The sequence below is a fragment of the Osmerus mordax genome, chromosome 2, assembly GCF_038355195.1.
Source record: "Osmerus mordax isolate fOsmMor3 chromosome 2, fOsmMor3.pri, whole genome shotgun sequence".
Lineage (NCBI taxonomy): Eukaryota > Metazoa > Chordata > Actinopteri > Osmeriformes > Osmeridae > Osmerus > Osmerus mordax.
This window is the reverse complement of record NC_090051.1, coordinates 4,534,812-4,560,767: the sequence shown is the minus strand read 5'-3', so window position 1 is coordinate 4,560,767 and position 25,956 is coordinate 4,534,812. Positions and strand designations below refer to the sequence as shown.

At 40.0% G+C, this 25,956-nt stretch overlaps 5 protein-coding genes across 5 annotated transcripts; all 5 read left to right on the top strand.

Moving 5' to 3' along the window:
* The first annotated feature begins 220 nt into the window (after window positions 1–220).
* Window positions 221–1,159, top strand: LOC136959994 (olfactory receptor 4C3D-like). Its single transcript, XM_067254275.1, has one exon. It carries the CDS (start codon window positions 224–226, stop codon window positions 1,157–1,159), a length of 936 nt encoding a protein of 311 aa, XP_067110376.1. The 5' UTR covers window positions 221–223.
* A 4,711-nt stretch (window positions 1,160–5,870) lies between these two features.
* On the top strand, window positions 5,871–6,809 carry LOC136959989 (olfactory receptor 4C3D-like). Its single transcript, XM_067254246.1, has one exon. It carries the CDS (start codon window positions 5,874–5,876, stop codon window positions 6,807–6,809), a length of 936 nt encoding a protein of 311 aa, XP_067110347.1. The 5' UTR covers window positions 5,871–5,873.
* Window positions 6,810–19,688: 12,879 nt separating this feature from the next.
* LOC136959961 (olfactory receptor 4M1-like) lies at window positions 19,689–20,551 on the top strand. The gene is given in 3 exon segments (XM_067254216.1): window positions 19,689–19,891; window positions 19,893–20,262; window positions 20,522–20,551. Coding segments are annotated over 3 exon segments (603 nt in total).
* Window positions 20,552–21,519: 968 nt separating this feature from the next.
* LOC136959952 (olfactory receptor 10J4-like) lies at window positions 21,520–22,467 on the top strand. Its single transcript, XM_067254205.1, has one exon. It carries the CDS (start codon window positions 21,520–21,522, stop codon window positions 22,465–22,467), a length of 948 nt encoding a protein of 315 aa, XP_067110306.1.
* Window positions 22,468–24,403: 1,936 nt separating this feature from the next.
* LOC136959944 (olfactory receptor 2K2-like) lies at window positions 24,404–25,351 on the top strand. Its single transcript, XM_067254193.1, has one exon. The coding sequence runs from the start codon at window positions 24,404–24,406 to the stop codon at window positions 25,349–25,351; it is 948 nt and encodes a 315-aa protein (XP_067110294.1).
* Window positions 25,352–25,956: the final 605 nt, after the last annotated feature.

Genomic DNA, 25,956 nt, shown 5'->3' with positions numbered 1-25,956 from the left:
TGTGTTACAATTACACATTTTGTGAACACAAAGTAAATGTAACACTTGTTCCACACTGAATATGTCAACAAAGTTTACTGTTGCTATGCAGTCAGTGTCAAGGGTCCTGATGACAACTTGTAAACAGGACAGTGAGAAACATTAAATTGACACACGCAGCACGAGGAATCACATTTGTGGAAGGAGCCAAGACAACGGATCTTTACTTCAAGATTTAGTATTGATGGATAACATATCCACTTCATTTACTCTTTCTGGATTGGATATGACAATAGACTACAGAGCAACACTCTTCTCTCTCACTCTAATGTGTTACTGTGTGATTATTATGGTAAATGTTGCTCTCATTTTGACTATAGTCCTGGATGAAAACCTCCATGAGCCCATGTACATCTTCCTGTGTAACTTGTGCATCAGTGGACTTTTTGGGACTTCAGGATTCTACCCCAAGTTCCTTCTAGATCTACTGTATCATTATCATGTGATTTCTTATGCAGGATGTCTCATTCAAGCTTTTGTAATATATTCGTCTGCCTGTAGTGACTTTTCAATTCTAGCAGTGATGGCATATGACAGGTATGTGGCAATATGTAGACCACTGCAATATCATTCTGTTATGACTAAGCAGTGGGTCACTCAGTTAGTCTCTTATCCCTGGCTATCTACATGCTGTTTTTTCACTGCTGCTTATACATTAACCAGTACATTGAGGTTGTGTGGATCCCATATAGACAGACTTTACTGTGATAACTGGTCTATTGTTAAGTTATCTTGCACTTCAACCATTCCAAACAATATCATTGGATACATAATCATAGTCTTCTATTTTGGTCATTTTATTTTCATTGTGTGTTCTTATGTATATCTGATCAGATCAAGTTTAAAGTCTATTGAAAGCAAGGCAAAGTTCATGCAGACCTGTATGCCACATTTTCTGTCATTATTTAATGTAAGCGTTGCTTTGCTTTTTGATGTATTGTATACTCGATATGGTTCAAGAGATTTGCCACTAAGTCTTAAGAACTTTTTGGCAATAGAATTTCTTGTTGTCCCACCAATTCTTAACCCCTTAATTTATGGTCTTAAATTGACTCAGGTTCAAAACAGAATACTTCGTATATGTACAAAAGGTGAAAAAAATAAAATGTCTTTAATGTAAAATATATTTTCAGAAATATCTAAATTAATTTTGTGAAAGCACCTACCTTGTCATTGTCCATCAGTTAAACTGTTTAGTTTCACTTGATTGTTCTTGCTGACTGTGCCAGCTGAAAAAAAGTCTGAATTTCAAGAGCTAGGTTCAATGAATGAATTTAGAACCAGCGTTAAACATGCAAGCAAGCTGCCATTGTTTTTTTACTGTTAAATGTACCACATGTCTATGCTCTTAGACTTAGATGTGCTTAGATCTTTTAAGTAAGAGATTTGTTGTTTTGATATACAGAATGACGGAATGTTTTCTTGTGTAAATATACAAGGATACAAATTACTCAAATAACATTATTGGTACCAGAACATCATGAAGTTTCATTTCAACTGAAGTATAACAACTGTACCTTAAGAAAAAGTAACTGCCTTATCAAAAATAAATCTGCTGTACTAGGAAATGCCTTCCAAAATATAAAATGTACTGTATGTCTTTTAGCATATGTCTCTCTGGAATTGACACCAATTTTCCCATATGGCAGGTTGCAGAAATCTCTCTGACCTCACATCTGTGTGAAATGTAATATCTGTGATATGACAACACCAGTTTGAACATGAGTGATTAGATTTGGTCAACTGCCTGTGGTTTAAAGTGTGGTCAACAGCATTTACATTTATCATTTCATTACCGACATTTTTTGTTAGGGCCCTGGGGAGGAGTCCATGAGAAAACTAAAAACTTAATGAACGCTGTCATTGTGTATTTTGTGAGATATATCTTATATTGCTTCCTCAATTTTAGGGTGGTTTGTTTCCCAAAAGTTAACCGTGAACACGTGGAGTAACATATACAATAAATCCTGCTATTAATTTATTTTAAACAAGTGCAACAACCATGAAATATCAATTTAGCACAGCAACACAGACTATAGAAAATGTAAACAGTAAACAGCAAACACACAATTCACCATACATACTGTACATACGTAACATAACTACTTTAGAAACAGCATGAACCAAGAACACATTCAAAATCATGCCTACTGTTAGGATGATGTCAATCTATATATATGAATTGGGTGTGAAGTCAACAACATGACCTCTTGAATTAAGAAGGAGAGAAGCCTCTCACAGAATTTCTGCATATCACATACTAAAATGGACAATACAGTGAACTACACTTTCAGATGTTTTGAAGACCAAACAAGCCATTGTGACAAGGGGGCCTTGTCAGCCATGGGACTTTGCAGCCAGTTGGCCTTGTTACCGACGCAAAGCCTCAGCCCAGCCCTTTACTCTTGGGCTGGGGAAGAGAGGCCCAACGAGGCACACGTGTTGCTCATCTACCCCACTCCTGGTGAGTACAAAAGGGGACAAAAAGGGGTGATATGTTTGTTGATGTGGACACGTTTTATGCTACACAGACTCGCCGAAAGGAGAGAAGAACCCTAAAGATTGAGCCAGGAGGGCCAGAGGCTATGAGACCTGGCGACCGAAGAGACACGCCAACATAGTTTCCTTATTACTGTATTTGTAGGGATGGGCAAACCGAGGCTTTCGGAAACGGAAAGACAATTGAAACATTTGAGTCGGGCCTTTGAAATGCTCGAAACTTTTACTTAACAGTGACATCTGCTGGCATCTACGACTATGGCTTAAACAACAGACTTATAGCTAATTCCACAACATAATTGTAATGGTCTTTGTAGTTGAACGGAATTATTGCCGTTCTGCAAAGCAAATGGCGTGGTATCGAATACGGGAGCAATGGTTTTCATTTAACAAAACAATCGGGTCAAATCATGATTTTCGAACTGTTTGAGACGATAAACTCAGTGTTAAGTTGTTACATTCATTCATTTCATTTAGTCATTTAGCAGACGCTCTTATCCAGAGCGACTTACAGTAAGTACAGGGACATTCCCCCCGAGGCAAGTAGGGTGAAGTGCCTTGCCCAAGGACACAACATCATTTTGCACTGCCTGGAATCGAACCAGCAACCTTCGGATTACTAGCCCAATTCCCTCACCGCTCAGCCACCTGACTCCCCTTACATATTCATAAATATATTTATACATCTTGAAGTGGCAGACAAATGATCAAACAGGATTTGCTGACAGCTAATGGTACACAAGCAACTAACTTTCTCTAACCTTCTCTAACTGTCTCTAACTTTCTCAATCTCTCTCAAACTCTCACAATTCTCTCAACCAAGGTCTCACACATTCAAAACTTTTGGTTTTGCCGCCTCATTTTATACCCTGACACGTCAGAGTCTTTTGGCAAGTGTGACACATGTTCCGTTCAAGATCACGTCACAAAATGTTTCGAAACACTGTCACATGACCGGAAGTGTTTTTAAAACCCGTCTCGAAACGTTGTTCCGATGCAGTGAGTGTTGAATGTGTCGAGACGGTATCGACACCGTAGTACCGAGCGGTCCATCACTATGTATTTGTTTTACACCAAAAGGTGCTATTAAAAACCCTAGGGCTTACCTTCTCTCTCGCGAGTCTGTCTCAGTGCTTCACAAAGTGGTGGAGAATGCGGGCATCAACGAGCCCCAGTGAAGCACCCACGGCCTCTACCGAAGACGGTTCCGGGAGGAACGGGTCTATCCCAGACCCCACCAACCCAACAGCGGTCCTCACTCACCTGTTACAGGTGACGGTAGAGCAGCAGAGTGCCACAACCAACCTGACGGACAGGCTTGGCCAGATAAAAGAGGAGCTGATCCATATGCGTGTCGCTGAGGGCGGGGTCCGACAGGCTGCATCACGGCATCTGTCTCAGTGCTTCACACCATGTGCAGTAGCATATGGTACAGGGCCTTGGTGACTTGCACTATCACCTTACAGCTACATGATGATGAAACCACATTTACATTTACATTTATTCATTTAGTAGACGCTTTTATCCAAAGCGACTTCCAAGAGATAGCTTTACAAAGTGCATAGGTCACTGATCATAACAACAAGATAGCCAAAAAACATAGCGAGTAGCCAAAACATGAAGCACACATTGTGAACAACCAAAGTAAGTGCCAAAGGGAAGAACCATAAGAGCATGTAGTTAAACAAGTTACAATTAAACAACATGAACCGCTATAAGTGCAAGTGTACCTGTGGAAAAAAAAAGCAAGCAACAGTAATAAAAACAATATATCCCAGCGAGAACAACAATTTAAAACAATTACCACTAACCACAAGAGCAACAAGTCTCTAAGCAAGAGTCATTGTGATCCTTGAGGAAACTGACATTGGGTCAAGCGAACCATTCCTAAGTACCGTTGTACTCCCGGAAAAAGTGTGTCTTGAGCCTTTTCTTGAAGGTGGAGAGACAGTCAGTATCTCTGATGGAGGTGGGGAGTTGATTCCACCACTGGGGGGCCAGACAGGAGAAGAGCTTGTGTTGGGACCGGGCGGTCTTGAGCGGTGGGACCACCAGGCGGTTGTCTGAAGAAGACCGTAGGTGACGGGTGGGGGTGTAAGGCTGCAGGAGAGACTTGATGTAGACGGGTGCAGTCCCGTTCACTGCTCGGAAGGTCAATACCAGGGTCTTGAATCTGATACGGGCCATGATAGGTAGCCAGTGGAGAGAGATGAGGAGCGGGGTAACATGGGAGCGTCTGGGTAGATTGTAGACCAGGCGGGCCGCTGCGTTCTGAATCCTCTGAAGAGGGCGGGTTGCACATGCTGGGAGACCAGCGAGCAGCGAGTTGCAATTGTCCAACTTGGAGAGGACAAGTGCTTAGACTAGCAGCTGGGTGGAGTGCTCAGATAAGTATCTCCTGTCAGATGTGTCACATGTGACGATTCGTCCCCTCCGTCACCGAGTATGTTCCCCCCCCCCGGGTGCAGGACAGCAAAAATGAGACGCTGAGACGGTCAATTGCAGCAATACTTCAGTTATATTTATTTTGTTTCTTTTAAGCGGAGGCAGCACGCTAGTAGACACACTGCCGTACTAGGTATTCAAAACGGGCAAAATAAACACTTCGCGTCAAACAAAGAATATCAGTAACTGGACAATTCTCCGGTGGTCCCTCAACCGCCGTTGCACCAGTCCTTCTCCGGCTCCACTCCTCCCTTCCTTCATCTAATCGGGACCTTTTAAAGCAAGCACAATCAGGAATATGAGGTACACCTGTTTACTTGAGCCCATCAATTAAGCGTCCTTAGGCCTACCTCCCAGGAGAGGGTGCCCCCTGACCCTGTATTCCACCTGACCCCTCACACACATTATTAAGTTTAATATTATTAGTGTTGGTATATATTTAACTTCAACTTAAACTGACTATTCACATTAACCTTCTCAGCCATATTTAGCCATGTTCAAACCTTTAGAAGCCTTGCAATAATTTACACTACGTCAACCAGTGACCATCTCTGTTGATATGCAACAACTGGTCGGGGTTAGAGTGAAGGTTAGTCAATAGTACGTTAATGTGTATCAATGTTTTGAGATTTGATGCACAAACTATTCAAATAGTGTTACCATCGCCTGTGTTACAATTACACATTTTGTGAACACAAAGTAAATGTAACACTTGTTCCACACTGAATATGTCAACAATGTTTACTGTTGCTATGCAGTCAGCGTCAAGGGTCCTGATGACAACTTGTAAACAGGACAGTGAGAAACATTAAACTGACACACGCAGCACGAGGAATCACATTTGTGGAACGAGCCAAGACAAGGTATCTTTACTTCAAGATTTAGTATTGATGGATAACATATCCACTTCATTTACTCTTTCTGGATTGGATATGACAATAGACTACAGAGCAACACTCTTCTCTCTCACTTTAATGTGTTACTGTGTGATTATTATGGTAAATGTTGCTCTCATTTTGACTATAGTCCTGGATGAAAACCTCCATGAGCCCATGTACATCTTCCTGTGTAACTTGTGCATCAGTGGACTTTTGGGGACTTCAGGATTCTACCCCAAGTTCCTTCTAGATCTACTGTATCATTCTCATGTGATTTCTTATGCAGGATGTCTCATTCAAGCTTTTGTAATATATTCGTCTTCCTGTTGTGACTTTTCAATTCTAGCAGTGATGGCATATGACAGGTATGTGGCAATATGTAGACCACTGCAATATCATTCTGTTATGACTAAGCAGTGGGTCACTCAGTTAGTCTCTTATCCCTGGCTATCTACATGGTGTTTTTTCACTGCTGGTTATACATTAACCAGTATATTGAGGTTGTGTGGATCCCATATAGACAGACTTTACTGTGATAACTGGTCTATTGTTAAATTATCTTGCACTTCAACCATTCCAAACAATATCATTGGATACATAATCATAGTCTTCTATTTTGGTCATTTTATTTTCATTGTGTGTTCATATGTATATCTGATCAGATCAAGTTTAAAGTCTATTGTAAGCAAGGCAAAGTTCATGCAGACCTGTATGCCACATTTTCTGTCATTATTTAATGTAATCGTTGCTTTGCTTTTTGATGTATTGTATTCTCGATATGGTTCAAGAGATTTGCCACTAAGTCTTCAGAACTTTTTGGCAATAGAATTTCTTGTTGTCCCACCAATTCTTAACCCCTTAATATATGGTCTTAAATTGACTCGGGTTCAAAACAGAATACTTAGATTATGTACGAAAGTTAAAACAAATAAAATGTCTTTAATGTAAAATATATTTTAACTTCATAATTTGTAATGATGTACACTACATTACCAGGTTATTATGAACTCTTAATCTAAAATAATTTTGTGAAAGCACCTACCTTGTCATTGTCCATCAGTTAAACTGTGTTTAGTTTCACATGATTGTTCTTGCTGACTGTGCCAGCTGAAAAAAGTCTGAATTTCAAGAGCTAGGTTCAGTGAATGAGTTTTGAACCAGCGTTAAACATGCAAGCAAGCTGCCATTGTTTTTTACTGTTAAATGTACCACATTTCTATGCTCTTAGACTTAGATGTGCTTAGATCTTTTAAGTAAGAGATTTGTTGTTTTGATATACAGAATGACGGAATGTTTTCTTGTGTAAATATACACACTATACATCTGTGCAAAGTTTTGCACTGAAATTAGATGATCATCTGGTGAAAAGAAAGTCTGGGATACAAAGTACTCAAATAACATTATTGGTACCAGAACAACATGAAGTTCCAATTGAACTGTACATTATCAAAAAGTAACTGCCTTATCAAAAATGTGCTGCACCGGGAAATGCCTGCCAAATATAAAATGTACTGAATGTCTTTCAGCATCTATCATGTCTCTCTGGAATTGACACCAATGATTCCATATGGCAGGTTGCAGAAAGTGATCTGACCTCACATCTGTGTGAAATGTAGGCCTAATATCTGTGATATGACAACACCCGTTTGAACATGAGTGATCAGATTTGGTCAACTGCCTGTGGTTTAAAGTGTTGTCAACAGCATTTACTTGACAGTTTTTTACATCTATCACTTCATTACCGACATGTTTATTTAGGAACCTGGGGAGGAGTCCATGAGAAAACTAAAAACTTAATGAACGCTGTCATTGTGTATTTTGTAAGATATATCGGTAACACTTTACAATAAGGGTGCATTAATGAGCGTTCATTAATGCTTTAACTAATCCTTGAATCATCATAAATTAATACATAACTTAAAAGGTACTTAATTATGCATTAATCTTTAACACATCATTTGTTGATAGGGAGTCAAATATGTTTACAATTTATTAAATCTGGCATCATGGATCAATTCCTATTGATATTAACACATGAACTGATATGTGAGTTAACTGCTTTATTTAAATGTGTAAACTAATACTGTTAGTTAACTGTGTGAACTAAAACTCTGAGTTAACAGGGTAAACTAATGGTAATACCGTTAATTCATGTGTTAATTACCACAATGGCGGCATCCATGGATTGAGACAATACTTAATCATCATGGCCGGATTAACCATATGGGCAATTGGGCAACTGCCCAGGGGCACCAACACTCCAGGGGCACCAAGCAACCGATGTATTTTTTATAATAAAAAAATAATAATAACTAACTACTTACTAACCGAGTGAGGTCATGCCGGGAAATATCAAACTGATGTTTTAACGTATCGACCGAGCGATAGCGAGGCAAATCCGAGGCAAAGCGAGGCAAAGACGTAGTTTGATATTTCCCGGCATGACCGAACGGTCGAGGTTAGTAAGCTGTTTATTATATGGAATTTTTAGCTCTTCATTTAAAACATGTCGTTTTGTTCAGCTCTACTCAAGTCTTCTCACGGTGTGTTTCAGGAAATCGGAAATCTGAGCAACCAAACCTAGCAATCTGCCTAGCGCTTGTCGTTTTTCTCTCTGTGTTCACACTTTTCTGCTCTTTTAGAAAGTTAAGAATGTCCTCATCGCTGTTGATGTCTTCATTGTCATATGGATACTAAAACTCCTCGATATCGCTCATTTTGAAGATGACATTAGCGGAGGGCAATAAGAATACGTATCAGACCGCAGACCGGCGATCAGGTCAATACGCGGCTGGCATGACTACCCATTAGCCAATCAGAACGCTCGTACTGTCGTTGCCATATAATAAATAAATGTATTACTGTTCTTAATGCAGTAGAATGCTCCATTCACTTGAATGGGGCTTCCCAAAGTTCTGCGGTCAATTAGGCAATTTTTTATATTTGACCGTTGCTATGTATAATTGACCGCTGTCAAGGGAAGTGGCCCTTTGCCTCGGATTCACGTCTTTCGTAGCCATAGAGTTAATATAACTAGAGGAAGCAACTTTTGTCTTCCAAGATGGCGTCCCCATTCATTTCTATGAAAAGTGCTCAGTGGCGCAGTGAGGCAAGCGAGAGTACGAAACTGGACCGCGCCATCTTTCCACTTCCGACTCTTCTGGTGTAGCTTTAAACAGTGGCTCTTTTTTCCCCCTAGCTCCGAGACCTCGTGCACGCTTGCAACTAGCTGTACACGTGGGGGGGGGGGCTATCCGTCCACTGCAAAAACTTATCATATTCTCATGTAGGTTAGTGCATGACATGTGCACCAGCAGATACTATTTTAAAAGAAATTCCTGCATTAAAATAATGTATCATGACAGTTTGTATGATTTGGTCATTTATTATCACACTAGCATTTAATTATCACGGCAAACAATTACACTGCACTAAACTGTAAGTGTAAATGTAAAGTGAAAATAACAAAACCAGTCAGTATGATGACTTGAGCGAATGTCATTCACATCTTACTAAAACAGCGGCCACGCGAAAGGGAATGAGGAAACTGTTTCCTCTACTAAAAAATACAATGCGGGTCACGTGAAAAAAGATCCAAAGACTCGTAGAAAGACAGAGTCGGGAAATTAACGAATCGTTCGTTTCCTCTAGCTACCAGTACAGAGCCTATGCAGGTCACGTGAAAAATGATCCAAAGACTCGTAGAAAGACCGAGTCGGGAAATTAACGAATCGTTCGTTTCCTCTAGCTACCACTACAGAGCCTATGCAGGTCACGTGAAAAATGATCCAAAGACTCGTAGAAAGACCGAGTCGGGAAATGAACGAATCGTTCCCTCTAGCGTTTCCTCTAGCTACCACTACAGAGCCTATGCAGGTCACGTGAAAAATGATCTAAAGACTCGTACCCGAAGACCGAGTCGGGAAATGAACGAATAATTTCTGCTTACTTGGACGAGCCTATGCAACAGTCCCGATGCGCGGCCACGAGAAAATGAACGAATCACTCTTTGAGAGGACTCGTTACTCCCGAGTCCTTGTAAGGATTCGTTCAAAATGAACGAATCGTTCACGAACGACACATCACTACATTGCAGTGGCAGAATGGGGTACAAGTCCGATAAGAATCAGAGACATGATGCAAACTTTACGGAAATGTATGCTGTCACTGTATAGTATTCCTTTCACTTGTTTTTTAGAAATAGGCTATAGGGCTAAATATAGGGCTATTCTAGATGGAACTCATCACATGTTGTTTTTTTTCTTCGTGATTTGAGTATGATTTCCAACGCATTGTATCGGATTAAATAAACTGTTAACATGAACACTTAGCTCCGCCGTTGTTCTCGCCAGGCAAAGAAAGCTTAATAGTTATTTTTGTAACAGAAATCTTCCATAATGCAGACTTACCATAGCTTACTGTCAACTTTATATTCAAACGAAATGCCACGAAAATCACACTGCCTTCAATTTAACATCAGTGTAGAAATGTGGCTTGTGTTTTATATGTTCAACCTACAATTGGTTTTGTAGGGTTAACCCTAACCCAAACGCCTATTAATGGATATAACGTGATCTAACAAGACTTGGTAATAATGTAATAAATTGCCAAAAGGGAGTCAGTTGGCTGAGAGGTGAGGGAGTCTGGCTAGTAATCCGAAGGTTGCCAGTTCGATTCCCGGTCATGCCAACTGACGTTGTGTCCTTGGGCAAGGCACTTCACCCTACTTGCCTCGGGGGAATGTCCCTGTACTTACTGTAAGTCGCTCTGGATAAGAGCGTCTGCTAAATGACTAAATGTAAATTGAGAAGTGTGTCTAAAATATAATCTACTTTATTGAACGTGCCTTTGAAAGGGGCATATTAACAGAACTATATACAAGACGTTTCCATCAGATTTAAGTGGGGGTGAAACACAGGGGCGCAACTACCCAGTGTCGGAGGGGTATGCAGCAACAATTTTGGCGCCCCCCCCCCCCCCCACCAACATGCCGTGCCTTTGCACTTGCCCATTTATCTAGTATTGCATCAAATGAAATACTTCGTGCCACACTGTTTTCTATTGAAATGACTGCTAATTGGGTTAAGCGATCATTACTCATGTTGGAACGAAGGTATGTCTTAATTGGGTTAAGCGATCATTACTCATGTTGGAACGAAGGTATGTCTTTATCAGGTTTAGCTTGCTGAACGATCTCTCCGCAGAGGCAACTGTCATAGGCATTGTCAGGAAAACTCTCAGGGCTACCGTTAGATTTGGAAAAACCAAATCAAGGTTCTCCTGTAGGAGGACATTTAATTTATCCAGAGCCTTTTCATGACCCCTAAGTAGACGGCTTGCTGGGTAAATTTCCTGAATGATATCACTTGAAACATCATTGGTAGCCAGGGCATATCTTGTCACTGATTCCTCCAACTCAGCTTTTGTCATGTGTTCCATTTTAAAGATGAACTTAAACTTTTCGGACATTAGCTGAAGATTGATAAATCTGTCAGACAACTCCTGAATTACTGTGTCAACAATTACATTGAAAACCATGCACCTAAAATGGGTCTCGGGTTCCTGCTCATAATGGCCAGTGCTGGAATCATCACCATGAAATCTCTTTTGCTTTCTGAAATGTCTGTCTCTAAACTCAGGGGAAGCATCCATCTCAATGGCTATTTGGCATGCAATGTCAAGGGATTTTTGAAAGCCCTCCACTCTATACTTAAGCAAGAATTCTTTAAGAGAATCTATCATTCTAATGGCAGTGTCCATTGAGATGTTCACTGCTTGCATTGCCTTGCTGACATAGGTGATCTCTGACAATAGATCATACCAAACCAAGAGGCACATGAGAAACTCCATGCTGACAATCTCGCCAGACAGTGACTTTGCTTCTGAGACAGTTTTGCCATCTTTTTCCACTTCCTCAAGCTTTTCCAAAGCATCAAGAATCCCCCTTAACTGGAAAGCTTTGACAGAGTCTAGTTTTGCCTCCCACCTGGTATCACTCAGAGGCTTCAGTGTAATGTCCACAAATTATTTTAAAATATCCCACCTCTTCACTGAAGCCGAAAACATGGTGTACAGTCTTTGGAGAGTGCCAAAAAAGGTAAGACACACTGTTTGATGACGCAGCATCGCATAACAGGAGGTTCAGACTGTGGCTACAGCAGGGGATGAATAGTGCCTCTGGACACTTCTGCTGCACCAATGCTTGCACACCCTTGTGTATACCCCTCATATTTGAGCCATTGTCATAGCTCTGCCCCCTACAGTTAGCCAACTCCAAACCCAGATTATCCAGCACCCCAGTCAGTGTTTCTGTGAGGCCTTTACCAGTTGTGTCCTTCACGACTGTGAAGCCAACAAAAGACTCATTGATGGTGGCATTCTTGTTGTCGTCTGTATGAACATACCGGATTATTACTGAGGCCTGCTCCTGCTTTGAAATGTCAGGTGTGCAATCCAACTCCACTGCAAAGTACTTGGAGGCTTTGACCTGGGCACAAATTTTAACAAGTACACATGCTGAAATTGAATCTAAAAATTCATTTTGAGTGCACCAGGAAAGATATCCTGTGGTTTCTTTAGAGGCTACCTTTCTGAGATGCTCTGCTAGTGTGACATCATATTGTGCTATGACCTCAAGGACACCCAGGAAATTTCCATTTTTAGGATCTCCTAACTTAGCATTCTTCCCCCTCAGTGGCAAGTTCCTTTCTGCAAGGAAGAGTATGCAGTCGATCACTCTCATTAACACACTTCTCCAGTGTGCCTTTTCAGCATCTATGGCTCTTTGCAATGTTCTGTCAATGGTTTTACCAAGGCCTAAGCGGGATGCTAATTCGTTCCACAACAGATAAGCATTTATGTGATAACCACTGGTTTCATGGGGCTGCAACGTTTTTGAAAGACACTGCCAGTTATTGTACCCCACCACAAAGAGTGTGTTAACAACTCTAGCTCCACCAAAAAGCTTACATACAAAACAATAAACTTTATTCGTACTTTTGGAGTACAGTAACCAATCCCGATACACTTTTTCTCCATTGGACATTGAACGAAAACAGTATGCTTTGGAAAAACACCTTCTACTCTTGTCTGATCTTGGATACGGCCCATCAGGACATTTCTGTGGGCCATTCTCAACCATACACTGCCTAAACGAGTCCTCAATCTGGTGTGGTGGTGGCCAGTCAGATGGATCTTCTGAGTAAGGCCTTGTCTCAGTCCTCTCCTCTTCACCTCTCTGTTCCACATTCTCTTCCACCTCATCTTCACCTATCTGTTCCACACTCTCTTCCACCTCATCTTCACCTCTCTGTTCCACATTCTCTTCCACCTCATCTTCACCTATCTGTTCCACATTCTCCCCCAATTCCTCCTCAGTGGTGAGTGGCTTTCCATCTCTGTCTGCACTATTTTACCCCCCAAAAGGACACAATGAATAGGTTGGTCAACAGAACTTCAAACCATACTGGACATTTCGTTTTGTGTGGTCTAACTAACAGAACTCCTACCTGATGTCATCACTGGCCTCATCTCTACTTGCCATCGCCGACATCATGTCTGTCTCATTCACTTGCCTGTGTTCTTCTCCACTAACACACATTGTCAAAAAAACATTATGTAATAGATTTTCCATATGAGTTTTTCCATATTAATAATATTAAGAAATTAATCTGTTGGTATCAAGTGGCTCCCCCTACACTACCACCTAATGTTAGACCTACCTGTTGTCCTCCCGTGTCTTTCCTGATCCACCATCCTCACACCTGAATGAAATGAACTCACTGTTAAATATAGCAGCCTACATTCATTTCTTAAATCAGCCTAGTGATAGCATCAGATAAGACAACTATTATGCAGTAAGGTTGTGCTGCTGTTTTAAAAAGTAGAAATATGGAGAGCCACTTAGCACAGACAGAAAGAGAGATATGTGACCCTGTAATTACAGCTTCCATGTCACCTAACAGATGTAACTAACGCTATAGCCTGTATGTCTGACAGCACAGCTAATATGAACAGCTAATGGTAAAACTGAATATATTATTGATTCCATGGTAAACCAGAGTTTTTGCACAAGTTATGTTTTCCAGCTTCTTGTCATTTATTGTGCAGGCTACCTTATATTTACCAGTTGTTATTTTATCTTAATAAAATTGAGATATGTCATGCATGGGATTGGTACCATTGGGTTTAACCAAAATCTAAATCTTGCTATCATAAACATTGGTTTGCATTAAGATAGCCGTAAACCCCACTTCAGCTGCTAGTGTTAGAAAACACTAGCGTTAGCTAATCTGAGAACAGTCTGTTAACATGAATATTTGCAAGCCTCCAAGTTTGGTATCTAGCTTGATGCATGATGGTAAACCAGAGTTATTGCATTAGTTATGTTTTCCAGATTCTTGTCATTTATTGTACATGATGCTACTTTTTATTTTCCAGTTTTCAACCTCGTTTTTGCATATTCTAAACTAGCCTTAAACCCCAATTTGGCTGCTACATTCCCAGTGTTGGCAAACGCTAGCTGTTAACATGAATATTTGCAAGCCTTCAAGCACAGGCGTGACACTTGTAATCCTACCTTTTGGCTTTCACAATCCACGTATTCAATTGCTGTTGCATCCCTCGACATGTCATCTCCCTTTCCCTCTTTCTTTTTCTATTTTTCGCCCCCGACAACTTTTTTGCTTTATCCATCTTCGCTCAGCGCTCACGGCGCCCCCTCTCCCTCTTCTATTTTAAAATTCTATGACGGAGTCTTATGAGATAGGGCGCCTACTCTAGCCTGTTAGTCCTCTAAAATATTATATAACATTGAGGAAATGCAGAAACGCACAACAGAAGCTAAATATTGAAAATATATATATATATATATATATTTTAAATTTATTATTTTTCACCATCGCATTGGCGCCCCCATGGAGCTGCGCCCCTATGCGCCGCATATAGAGCATACCCACTTTTTGCGCCCCATAGTCACTGAGGACCTTCATTGTCCGACAAAAGCAGTCTGGCTTTGACACGATTAAAAAAATAATAATGAGTGTTTAACAAAAGCTTCTGAAGGCAAGACTAATATTATTTAAATATATATATCATTTCCTATTGTGGTTATCAGTTAAAGTACTATTAATCTTCGTCTTTGCTCCAGATAGACATGTCAACAATCTATGTTCACGCTTAACATAGGCTAATATAATATTTGCCATCATGTCATGAACGTTTTTACAAAAATAAAATCAATTTTAAAATAACGGGAATAAACTATATTAACAACATTTCATGTATGTGTGACAACCATTTGCTAAACTTGCTACAACAGGGCAGGCAACTCAAGCCATTTCTTTCAGCTCCAGGTAAATCGGCTATCGGCCAATGTGAACCTTTGTGCTCGTGCCCTGTTAGTATCCGCGAGCACATTTGCAGGCAACTTTTATTGACGTAAGCAAATAAATGGGGTGCTAGTTTACCCATTTCGGATTGGTTTCAAACTTAGCAAAAATCTGGAAAAATTCTTCTATGAAAAAGCTAGTAGTATGACCCAGGTTTGAGAATCTAACAAAATCTTTTGGGGGAGATAGTTTTGTAAATGTTGACTGGAGTTAATAGAATAAAAACGACCGGAAGAGTCGGAAGTCAAACACGAAATGCGATACCACCTACACCCACCGGGGCCGTTGCTTCAAGCCGAGGGGCGAGGGGTGGGGGCTTGTTCGTAGCACTCCGCAAGTAGTCCGGTAACTTTTCAACCCCAGCGTACTCCGTTGCTTAGCGACGTTAGTGAAGTTATACATATTTGGCGAACTATTTAGTCTATCTGCTGATCAACACTACGAATGGTAACAAATAAATTGTAAAGAGACACACTGTGTTAAGTTAACACTTGGCAAGTTAGCTGTGATATAAGCGGGATAATGCACTGGGAGCAAGTGAGTTATGGAAAATAACCGCACTTCAGGGAGGTAAACGGATCCCCCTGTCGTACGGTTATTTTCTCATAACTGACTTGCTCCCAGTTTATTATTCCTTACATAGGTCACATCAATGTATGGAAAATGTAGTGGAGCAGCATTAAGCAAAAAGTATGTATAAAAAAACAATAAAGTAAAGTACAGATACTCAGAAATAATACTTGCGTACAGTAAGAAAGTATTTCTACTCAAGGACCAATACACCCCTGTGGATAGGTATGGTTTGTGTTCTGCTGGGTGGGGGTAGGTGGGCACCAGAGAGTCACTGTTGCCCAGGGGCACCATGAAGTCTTAATACAGGCATGTTAATCATTTGTTAATAGTCATGTGCCTCCCCAGGTAAAGTCATAATATAATGATACATTCACAAATCATTAAAGATCCTGTAAAGTAAATTCCATGTTTTGCTTCTAAGTACATTATATATGTGTGAAATGCGTTCCTGAAAGTATGTGCAAAGCGCTAAAACTTTGTCGCACTGAAATGTGGAGTTAGACCGAAGAACAGTTTCTCTTCCGTTTTCAGATCAGGTTTTAATGGGCAGAGCCCAAAAACTACCTATCTACGTCATTTCGACCTATTTACGTCAGATCACTGAATGGCTCCTTCTGCTGTACTGTTATTGTAGCTTACATCAGCTAGCTAGCTAGCTTCAGGATGTCTCTCACCACCCGCAACTGCATCTTCCCTGATGCAAGAACTCCAGCTGCGCTGCAACATTTACATTTACATTTAGCAGACGCTCTTATCCAGAGCGACTTACAGTAAGTACAGGGACATTCTCCCGGAGGCAAGTAGGGTGAAGTGCCTTGCCCAAGACACAATGTAATTTTGGCACGGCCAGGGATCGACCCAACAACCTTCTGATTAATATCCCAACTCCCTAACCGCTCAGCCATCTGGCAACGCCATTTAAGTTCCCTATTGATAATGAAAGGAAAATAGGTGGATAGATTTTGTGAAGATCCACGCTCATGGAAAGCTTCGGATAAACTACAACAGCCGCCTCTGCACTGACCATTTCACGGCGGACAGTTTTAACATGGACCAGAGACAGACGGGGTTCACCAACACACGGCTTCTCTTGCAGCGCGGAGCCGTTAGGCTACTCGGTGTAGAATTGGCGTCAGGTGGCTGAGCGGTTAGGGAATCAGGCTAGTAATCTGAAGGTTGCCAGTTCGATTCCCGGCCATGCCAAATGATGTTGTGTCCTTGGGCAAGGCACTTCACCCTACTTGCCTCGGAGGAATGTCCCTGTACTTATTGTAAGTCGCTCTGTATAAGAGCGTCTACTAAATGTAGAATGATGGTATTTTGGTGAAATGATAGCTAATGTGCTAGAAGTAGTTGGAGAGCTCACTGTCTGCTGTCTCTGTCCATTTTTACTCCTGTGTTACAGCTCAGGGGAACATTTCATTTATATGCATCTGTATGTTTCACTCATTGAACAAATAAATTCTATACTGTTTTGTTCGGCTTGACGTAGCGTCCATTATCTGGGTCGTAGGTAGCTCACTTGAGAGAGGTGGCGCCTTCCAGCGAGGGGCGGAGCTTCAGCTCCTTCAGGCGACACACCCCCCAGTCTCGAACAGAGAAGACTGCTGATTTTCTTACGATTTAAAAGCCTAATTTAACATACTTGTCAGTGTTTTTTTTCCATTCGAATTTGGATGGGTAGTTAATAACACATTATTCTGTGGAGTGGTGAACTTGAAACTTGTTTTTAATTCCACTTTACAGGATCTTTAACTAATTATTCACAAAAAAAAAAACTTAGTTTTTTCAGAGAGACAACTATTATGAGTTGGAATCCTGCATTACAGTCAAAATCACTTTTTTGACAAATTGATAACTACCATGCCGTTCGCAAAACTTTCGGACAACACATGCAAGGCCACCTTTCTAAGACGATGAAGTCCACTCAAATTTTCGATCAGATCTTCTGTAGAACATGCCTGGCTGCAACACATCCTGGAGTCTGGACCGATCCATGACGGTGAACTTCTATCTTCGAATGATAACTTTCCACTATCCCCTAAGCTCAGCATCAACTTGAAAAGGGTGAAAGCTGACAGAGAAGAATTTAGCCTTTGAAGGGTAAAGGCAAACTACGTAGAGCTGACTGCCCTCCTCAACTCATACAAACTTAACAATGCTTTCTCCATGGGTGACTTGCACTATCACCTTACAGCATGAAGGTCTATGGTTCGATTCCCACTTGGAACACAGTTTGGTCCTTGGGTGTCACCCTGGCTCGTCTGTTCTCCCCGTGCACCCATGGGTTTCCTCCACCCCAAAGATCATGCTAAAAAGATGGCCAGGACATTGGTGAGCACTGGAACTTGGCCCGCGGTTGCGTTGAAATGGCTGGTCAGTGCACCTGGCTGGTCAGTGCACCTGGCTGGTCAGCTTTGCTTCAACAATCACTGTAGTATTCATTGAAAACCCAACAAGACTCATAGAAACTAGCTACTGCATACGGAATGGGTTTCACAAGAAACCAAAGAGTCAAGGATAGGTTTCCTGTTATATGAGGAAGCCGTCAATAGAGGTAAAGCATGGCTTTTGTCACCACATTAGTTTGGGATAAATGCTGGCTCTCAGCAGCTAACGTGAGCAAGAAAGCTACCCACATGAAAAACTAGTTGTATGGCCAGCTTGCTTTAGTAGAGGCTAAGCTGACAAAGTTATTCAGGAAATTGTGAAACATGGAAATGTACAAGAGAATGCACATTCTGTCTAACTGGAAAAACTGGCAATGAGGCACAGTCTGAAAAAAAAAAAATTAAGATAGCAGAAGATACATTCACACTTCATAACTACTCAGTTTTGGGCTCTGAATGTGTCTGTATGAGCTTGCTTTAACCCTTGTGTTATCTTCGGGTCATTCTGACCCATCAGTCATTGTGACCCACCGTCGTATTGCGACAAATTTACCTCATACAAAAACAAAGTGAAGCATTTTCTTTTAACTGTCGGGCTGTCTCAGACCCCCCACATTGGAATGGTTAAAAGAAAATGATTTTTATTTGTTTTTGTATTGGGTAAAATTGGGTAAACACAACGATGGTTCGTTATGAACCTTTGGGTCACGTGACCGGAAGGCAGCACGAGGGTTAACAATGTGTCATGTCACCACAATGAAGTGTCAGTGTAGCTTGGCAGTATCGTTTTCCTCCTCACATTCCCTGCACCAGACCTTTACCAGTGAAGGTCCTTTACCTACGAACATAACAGACATCTTGTCATAAACATTGTTTCAGTCAGCTACAGGGTCAACGATCCAAGAACTTAATAGGCTGGTTGAGCTATGTTTACACGTTAAATTTAAAATGTATAGGTATGATAGTAGATTATCCCGTATGTTTCCTGCTAATATTAGACAGCCCTGGCTTAAATGTGTACAGATATCCAACTTGAAGCCTATTTTAGGTCTATATATTTGTGACATAAGCAACAAAAATATTAGAAGCAAGATGGCGTATAATCATTGTGCTGTAACACTTTCAAATTTTGTATAATTTGTTTACAAAGAGTTGACTCAAACATAGGACTATATTTACATACATTTGGTATTCTCTCATTTAGTCAAAGTCAAGACAGCATCCTCTAAGGCTTTGTGAGTTGCCGCTGTATAAAACTACCACATCTATCAGTGCCTACAGTGTTGTAAAGTGCAAAGTGTTGTGATCACACAGGTCCCTTCTATGGAACCACCAAGCACACAAAACAGGTATCTGCTTTCTCTTATGTTTTAAATACATGACACACTTGAATTTCTTAATAAGCTTGAGCTGTCACAATATGGTGAGAAAACCATGTACATTGTATGTATAAAACTAATCAATAATAAGTGAAAATGTCTTTTTTCTTCCCAGATATTATTTTGGATGAAAATGTCTCTATCATTACAGTGTTTACTCTTTCTGGGTTGGGTGAGACAATGGACTACAGAACCACTCTCTTCTCGCTCACTTTATTGTATTACATTGTGATTATTATGGTAAATGTTGCTCTCATTTTGACTATAATTTTGGACGGAAATCTCCATCAACCCATGTTGATGTAACTTGTGCATCAGTGGTCTTTTTGGCACTTCAAGATTCTATCCCAAGTTCCTTCTGGATTTGTTGTCCTATCATCATGTCATCTCTTATGCAGGATGTCTGTTTCAAGCTTTTGTAATATATTCTTCAGCCTGTAGTGACCTTGCTATTCTGTCAGTGATGGCTTACGACAGGTATGTGGCAATCTGTAGACCACTGGAGTATCACTCTGTTATGACTAAGCAGAGGGTCACTCAGTTTGTCTGTTATCCATGGATTTTGACTTTTTCTTTATTTACTATTGCTGTTACAATTAGCAGTCAAATGAAACTATGTCAAACTCATATTGAAAGACTTTACTGTTCAAACTGGTCTGTGGTTAAGCTCGTCTGTGGGGGGCGAAAGCTCGCCTTGGGGGGGGGGGGGGGGGGGGGGGGGAGAGTGAAGCTCGTGAAAGCGTGCCTCGGTGTGTGTGTGTGTGGGGGGCTTTTGCGGGGGGAAAATTGGGGTTGGCCCCCCAAAATACCAAATCTCACTCCAAGGTTTTTGGAAAAGTTTTTTTTAAAGCCTCCTGCCTTCTCTTAAAAGAATGCCACCAGCCAAGCGTTTAGAGCTCAAATTCAATATACACCGCTTGTTTTATGAGGCAGAGGCTGAGTTGCGGGCCACAGAGTGACAGGCCTACTAAATAAAAATGTGTCACTGACAGAATCTTGTGTCCATTTTATGTAATTGGTACTATGAATCGTTGGTATACAAATAAATATATATATGACATAACAATAGGTTGTGCTCTTGCCAAAGGCAACACACCCAATTACACAAATACTGTCAGGGTGTGAGGTAGGGCATGACCCAAATGCAAGGGAGTTGCGAGGCATTGCGTTGAACAGAGGGTTTATTATCAAAAACGGGAAAACAGCTAGGGTACTCACAGTGACATGGGTAGTAAAGACAAGACAAAGACTGGACACAAAACAGAAACCTAAATACACAGAACCAAACGACACACTGTGGACACAATGACGCTAACGAGACAGGTGAAGACAATGACAGGGAAACACTAGGGCAGGGCAAAAAACTGAAACCGGGGGGGCACGGCTGTGGCCGTGACAAATGCTGTAAATTTTAAACACTGATTAGACATTGGAGGTGTTGTGTACTGCAAGACCAGAACAAGCAGACTTCCATGACATAAACACATCTGTAGTTTACAAAGATCTATGGTCAATACTATGACGTTTAAATAAATCACTAAATTGACCAAACATATCTAGACAACAGCCCCTCACTAGAACATAAAATATAATGACAGTGATTTGAAGTCTGTGATTCTCTCTCTAGTCAGTTGAAAAGGTCATAAAAATGGATGACCAAAATGACCAATACCTGATGTTCATTATCAATGATATCAGTTAGGGTATATATACGCATTACCTTGTGAGTTTAACTTTTTCAAGATTTTTTATATGATCCCATTTACATGTTCTGTATCCAAAGATTTAAACATAAACCTGGATATACTTCATTTATACTTCATATTTTTACAATAATTGCTGCAAATTCACCACTGTGTGACCAGCTGCTGTACTGATCTTTGTTTTGTCTTAAGTTACTGTACATCCAGCACCATCAGTAGGTCACATGGAAAATGACACTTCTCCATTCTACTTCACCCTCACCCTCTTTAAGGACCTAGGATTGTACAGATATCTTTATTTTATGATATGTTTCCTTCTGTATGCTTTAATGTTGTCTCTAAACATCATGATCATAGTAATCGTATTGTTAGAGAGAACACTGCATGAACCCATGTATGTTTTTATTTCATGTCTATCCATCAATTCTCTTTATGGCTCTACTGGTTTATTTCCTAGACTCATGGTGGATCTCTTCTCTGACACGCATCTAATCTCCCGTCCTGCTTGTTTTACACAGATTTATGTTGTTTATACGTATGCATCCTATGAACTCATCATTCTGGGCATCATGGCTTATGACAGATATGTTGCAATATGTAAACCGTTACATTACAACAGCATCATGAATTCAAAGACAGTTGTTCTCTTAGTGGGTTTTGGTTTGGTCTATCCAATTTGTTCCATTGGATCTTTACTGTACCTATCTGTTAGGTTGCCGTTATGTGGTAATGAAATAGCAAGGGTTTTTTGTGTCAACTGGCCTGTAGTCCAGCTTTCATGTGTGGACACCACACAAAACAATGCTGCAGGACTGCTTGTTACTATTACAACAGTATTTTTACCACTGGGCTTTGTTTTGTATACTTACTTTAGAATTATAGTTGTTTGTCAGAAAAGCTCCACTGAATACCGTGGGAAAGCCTTAAAAACCTGTTTACCTCATATTGTTACATTTGTTATCTATTCCATAGCTTTGTTTTGTGAAGTATCTCTAAGTCGATATAAACATGATGAACTGAATCCAGTTGTGACTGTGATTCTGTCACTTGAGTTTTTAATAATTCCACCTATACTAAATCCACTTGTTTATGGTTTAAACCTGCCACAAATTCGAGGCATGATATTGAGATTGTTACAGACACCTAGAATAGTTGCCTGCATGTTACGATAATTACCTTCTATTTCAAGGCAAAAACAGAGCCTTCCTGCACATGGAAGGCAGTATGGATGTACATTTTCTTCTGTCTTTTTCAATGTGATACTTGGCTGGTCAGGAGGAAGAGTTACTTAGCAGCAGAGCAGGATTTTGCAAACTGATTAAGTTCTTACTCTCATTTCTATACTTTTTTCAAAACATTTGTTTCCAACTTAATATTTATAGTCTTATTTTTTCATATAATGCTTTGATTGTACACCATTTGTTTATGGCTTTCATCCAGGACAATGAAAATAATAAATAAAACGAATTCTCTAGATATCTGATTTGTACAGTATCTGGATACAACAGGTTTACTCTATGACCTCGTTCAGTAACCCTCCACCCCCCTCACATCCACATCAGTATCAAAGGACCTGACCCATATGTTCATCCACTAGGAATATGATCATAACGTTACCTTAGGACAATAAATAACGATGACATGTTGTGTGAACTGTGAGAAGCTCTCATCTAAAGTCCCTCCCAACCTGAGGAACAGTATCTGCTGACAGTATCTCTCTGTGTCCAACTGCTACGTGGAAGGAGCACAGTGGTAGAATTTTGAATGAAATGTTTTTGCTTCATTGACATGATGAATAATGCATCAGTAGTTAAATTGTTTACTATTTCTGGGTTTGATGAGATAATGGAAAACAGAGTAACACTCATCTCTTACATTACTGTTACTGTGTGTTATACAATTAAATGTGCTCTTATTTTATTATTTGATAAAACACCTAAAGAAGCCCATGTATATACTTGTTTGTGACTTGTTCATGAGTGGACTTTTTATGGTCTTAAACCGAAGCAGATTAGAAACAGAATTTTGAGTTATAACAAGTGAAATAAAGAAAGAATTGTCAAATACCTGCATTTCTGCTGAAATTGATGTGTTTCAATGGAACATTTCAAAGCATACACAGTCTCAAATGTAAGAATTATGTTTATTTCAAAAGATAATCGACTCATGTAAAAAGGCCACATGATGTAAATGAAACATATTGTTGCTGTGAATGTTTGGTCATCATTCCTTACATTTTAGCCTTCATTCAACAAAAATCTCACGTAATAAAATACACCAACACTACATAATGAAAGGTAATGAAATGAAGACTGAAGAAAAATAATTGCAACATTGCACTTTTATACTGCAGAACAAATACCCAAAATATTGGGTGTTAGCTGACTTTTGCAAACTACTGTAAGTAATAACAAAGCAGTTTGTGTGCAATCAAAGATTGTTTTTTGACTTTAACATACAGCATCGTCACAATATGGTTTTCGGGTTGGGTTTAAGGAGTTTAGTCGTAGACTGTCTATTGAAATAACATATTTAGATTTTAAACAGCCCCATCTTTAGGTGCTGCTTTTTCTCTGAGTTCACTAAATAGATAAAAACAGATTTAAGGGTTAGGGCCTGAATTCCCTGTCCTTCCACATAGTATATTATATGTATTTACATTTAGTTATTTAGCAGACACTCTTATCCAGAGCGACTAACAGTAAGTACAGGGACATTCCCCCGAGGCAAGTAGGGTGAAGTGCCTTGCCCAAGGACCCAACGTCAGTTGGCATGACCGGGAATCGAACTGGCAACCTTCGGATTACTAGCCCGATTCCCTCACCGCTCAGCCACCTGACTCCCTGAGGTAATCGTGCTAGAGGGCATAAAATACTGCTACATGTAGGGTGCATCGGTGACTCTTAAAATATCTCATCGATGGTGTATCCCAACACAAGGTAATGTACATGTATGTGCTGAATCTATTTGTCATGTACCATTGTAGCCCTTGCACTGTTACACTGTGATTTTCTTTACAAATTAACCATACCTTACTATGGTAAGGTATGGTATTATGGTCTCTGTGTAAGAAGCACAATTATTATAATATTTTTTTTCTTTACAGATATGACCTTTGTCGACAATGCATCAACAGTGACATGGTTTACTCTTTCTGGGTTTGATGAGATGATGGGACAAAGAGCCACATTCTTCTCTCTTACTTTACTGTGTTACTGTGCGATTATACTAGTAAACGTTGCTCTAATTTTGACCATCATCCTGGATGAAAACCTCCATGAGCCCATGTACATCTTCCTGTGTAACTTGTGCATCAGTGGTCTTTTTGGCACAACAGGATTCTATCCCAAGTTCCTTCTGGATCTACTGTCTGATCTGCAGGTTATCTCTAATGCAGGATGTCTCACTCAGTCTTTCGTTATATACTGTTCAGCCTGTGCAGATGTTGTTATTCTAGCAGTGATGGCTTATGACAGGTATGTGGCAATCTGTACACCACTGGAGTATCACTCTGTTATGACTAAACAGAGGGTCACTGTGTTAGTCTATTATCCCTGGCTTTCTATATTCTGTTTATTCAGTGTTGGTATAGTAATAACTAGTAGACTCAGGTTGTGTGGATCACATATAGAGAAGCTCTACTGTACTAACTGGTCTATTGTTAAACTTTCCTGCTCTTCAATTACAGCAAACAATATAATAGGGTATATTGCTATTCTGTTCTATGTTGCACATATAATATTAATTGTTTGTTCCTATGTATATCTTATCAGGACATGTTTGAAGTCTATTGAGGACAGGGGAAAGTTTATGCAAACCTGCATGCCACATTTGCTGTCATTACTCAATGTAGCAGTTGCTCTGTTGTTTGAGCTCATGTACAGTAGATTTGGATCATCAGATTTGTCACAAAGCTTTCAGAATTTCATGGCTGTTCAATTTTTAATATTCCCTCCAATTCTAAATCCTCTTATTTATGGTCTGCAACTGACACAGATTCGTATTCGAATGCTGAGTTTTTGTATAAAATCAGGAAAAAATAACATTCTAAAATGAAAGGGGGAAAATGTATGCTGACCTGCAGCCACCCTTACTCTTAATATGAAACAGACAGTTGTTTAGCATTTTTGATTCTTTGTACAATTCAGATAGATTTGTATTGAAATGGTTTTAACAACATCATGTATGGAAAAAATTGATCTTACTATACTTTTTACACCAGTTAAAGAATCTACACCACAAATTCTATAGTCTGTCTACATTCATATGTTGGAAATGTCTAAATCTACAGTAAAATGCTATTCTTGCTACATTATATCAATGCTATATTGTGACTTAAAAGTACATGTATTTTTCGTTTTACCATTATTACAGCTCTGACATTTTGTCTTTGTCATAAAAAACATCTATGCACCTTCGTTTGGGAGCATCAATGGAAAGCTAGATTACAAACTTTTTTAGACTGTAGATGTTTGATCTTATTAAGCCTTGAACTGGATTTCTCTATAGTCTAGAACATTCCCCAGGGTGTTTAGACAGCCTCCGCATTGTGGCTTTAGCTCTGTGACTGACATCTGACATAAAGAAGCCAACAAGAACAAACATTTACATTTAGTCATTTAGCAGACGCTCTTATCCAGAGCGACTTACAGTAAGTACAG

Excerpts from the sequence above, each read along its gene's own strand:
- LOC136959994 (XM_067254275.1), top strand. The coding sequence starts at position 224 with ATGGATAACATATCCACTTCATTTACTCTTTCTGGATTGGATATGACA.
- LOC136959952 (XM_067254205.1), top strand. The coding sequence starts at position 21,520 with ATGGAAAATGACACTTCTCCATTCTACTTCACCCTCACCCTCTTTAAG.
- LOC136959944 (XM_067254193.1), top strand. The coding sequence starts at position 24,404 with ATGACCTTTGTCGACAATGCATCAACAGTGACATGGTTTACTCTTTCT.
- LOC136959989 (XM_067254246.1), top strand. The coding sequence starts at position 5,874 with ATGGATAACATATCCACTTCATTTACTCTTTCTGGATTGGATATGACA.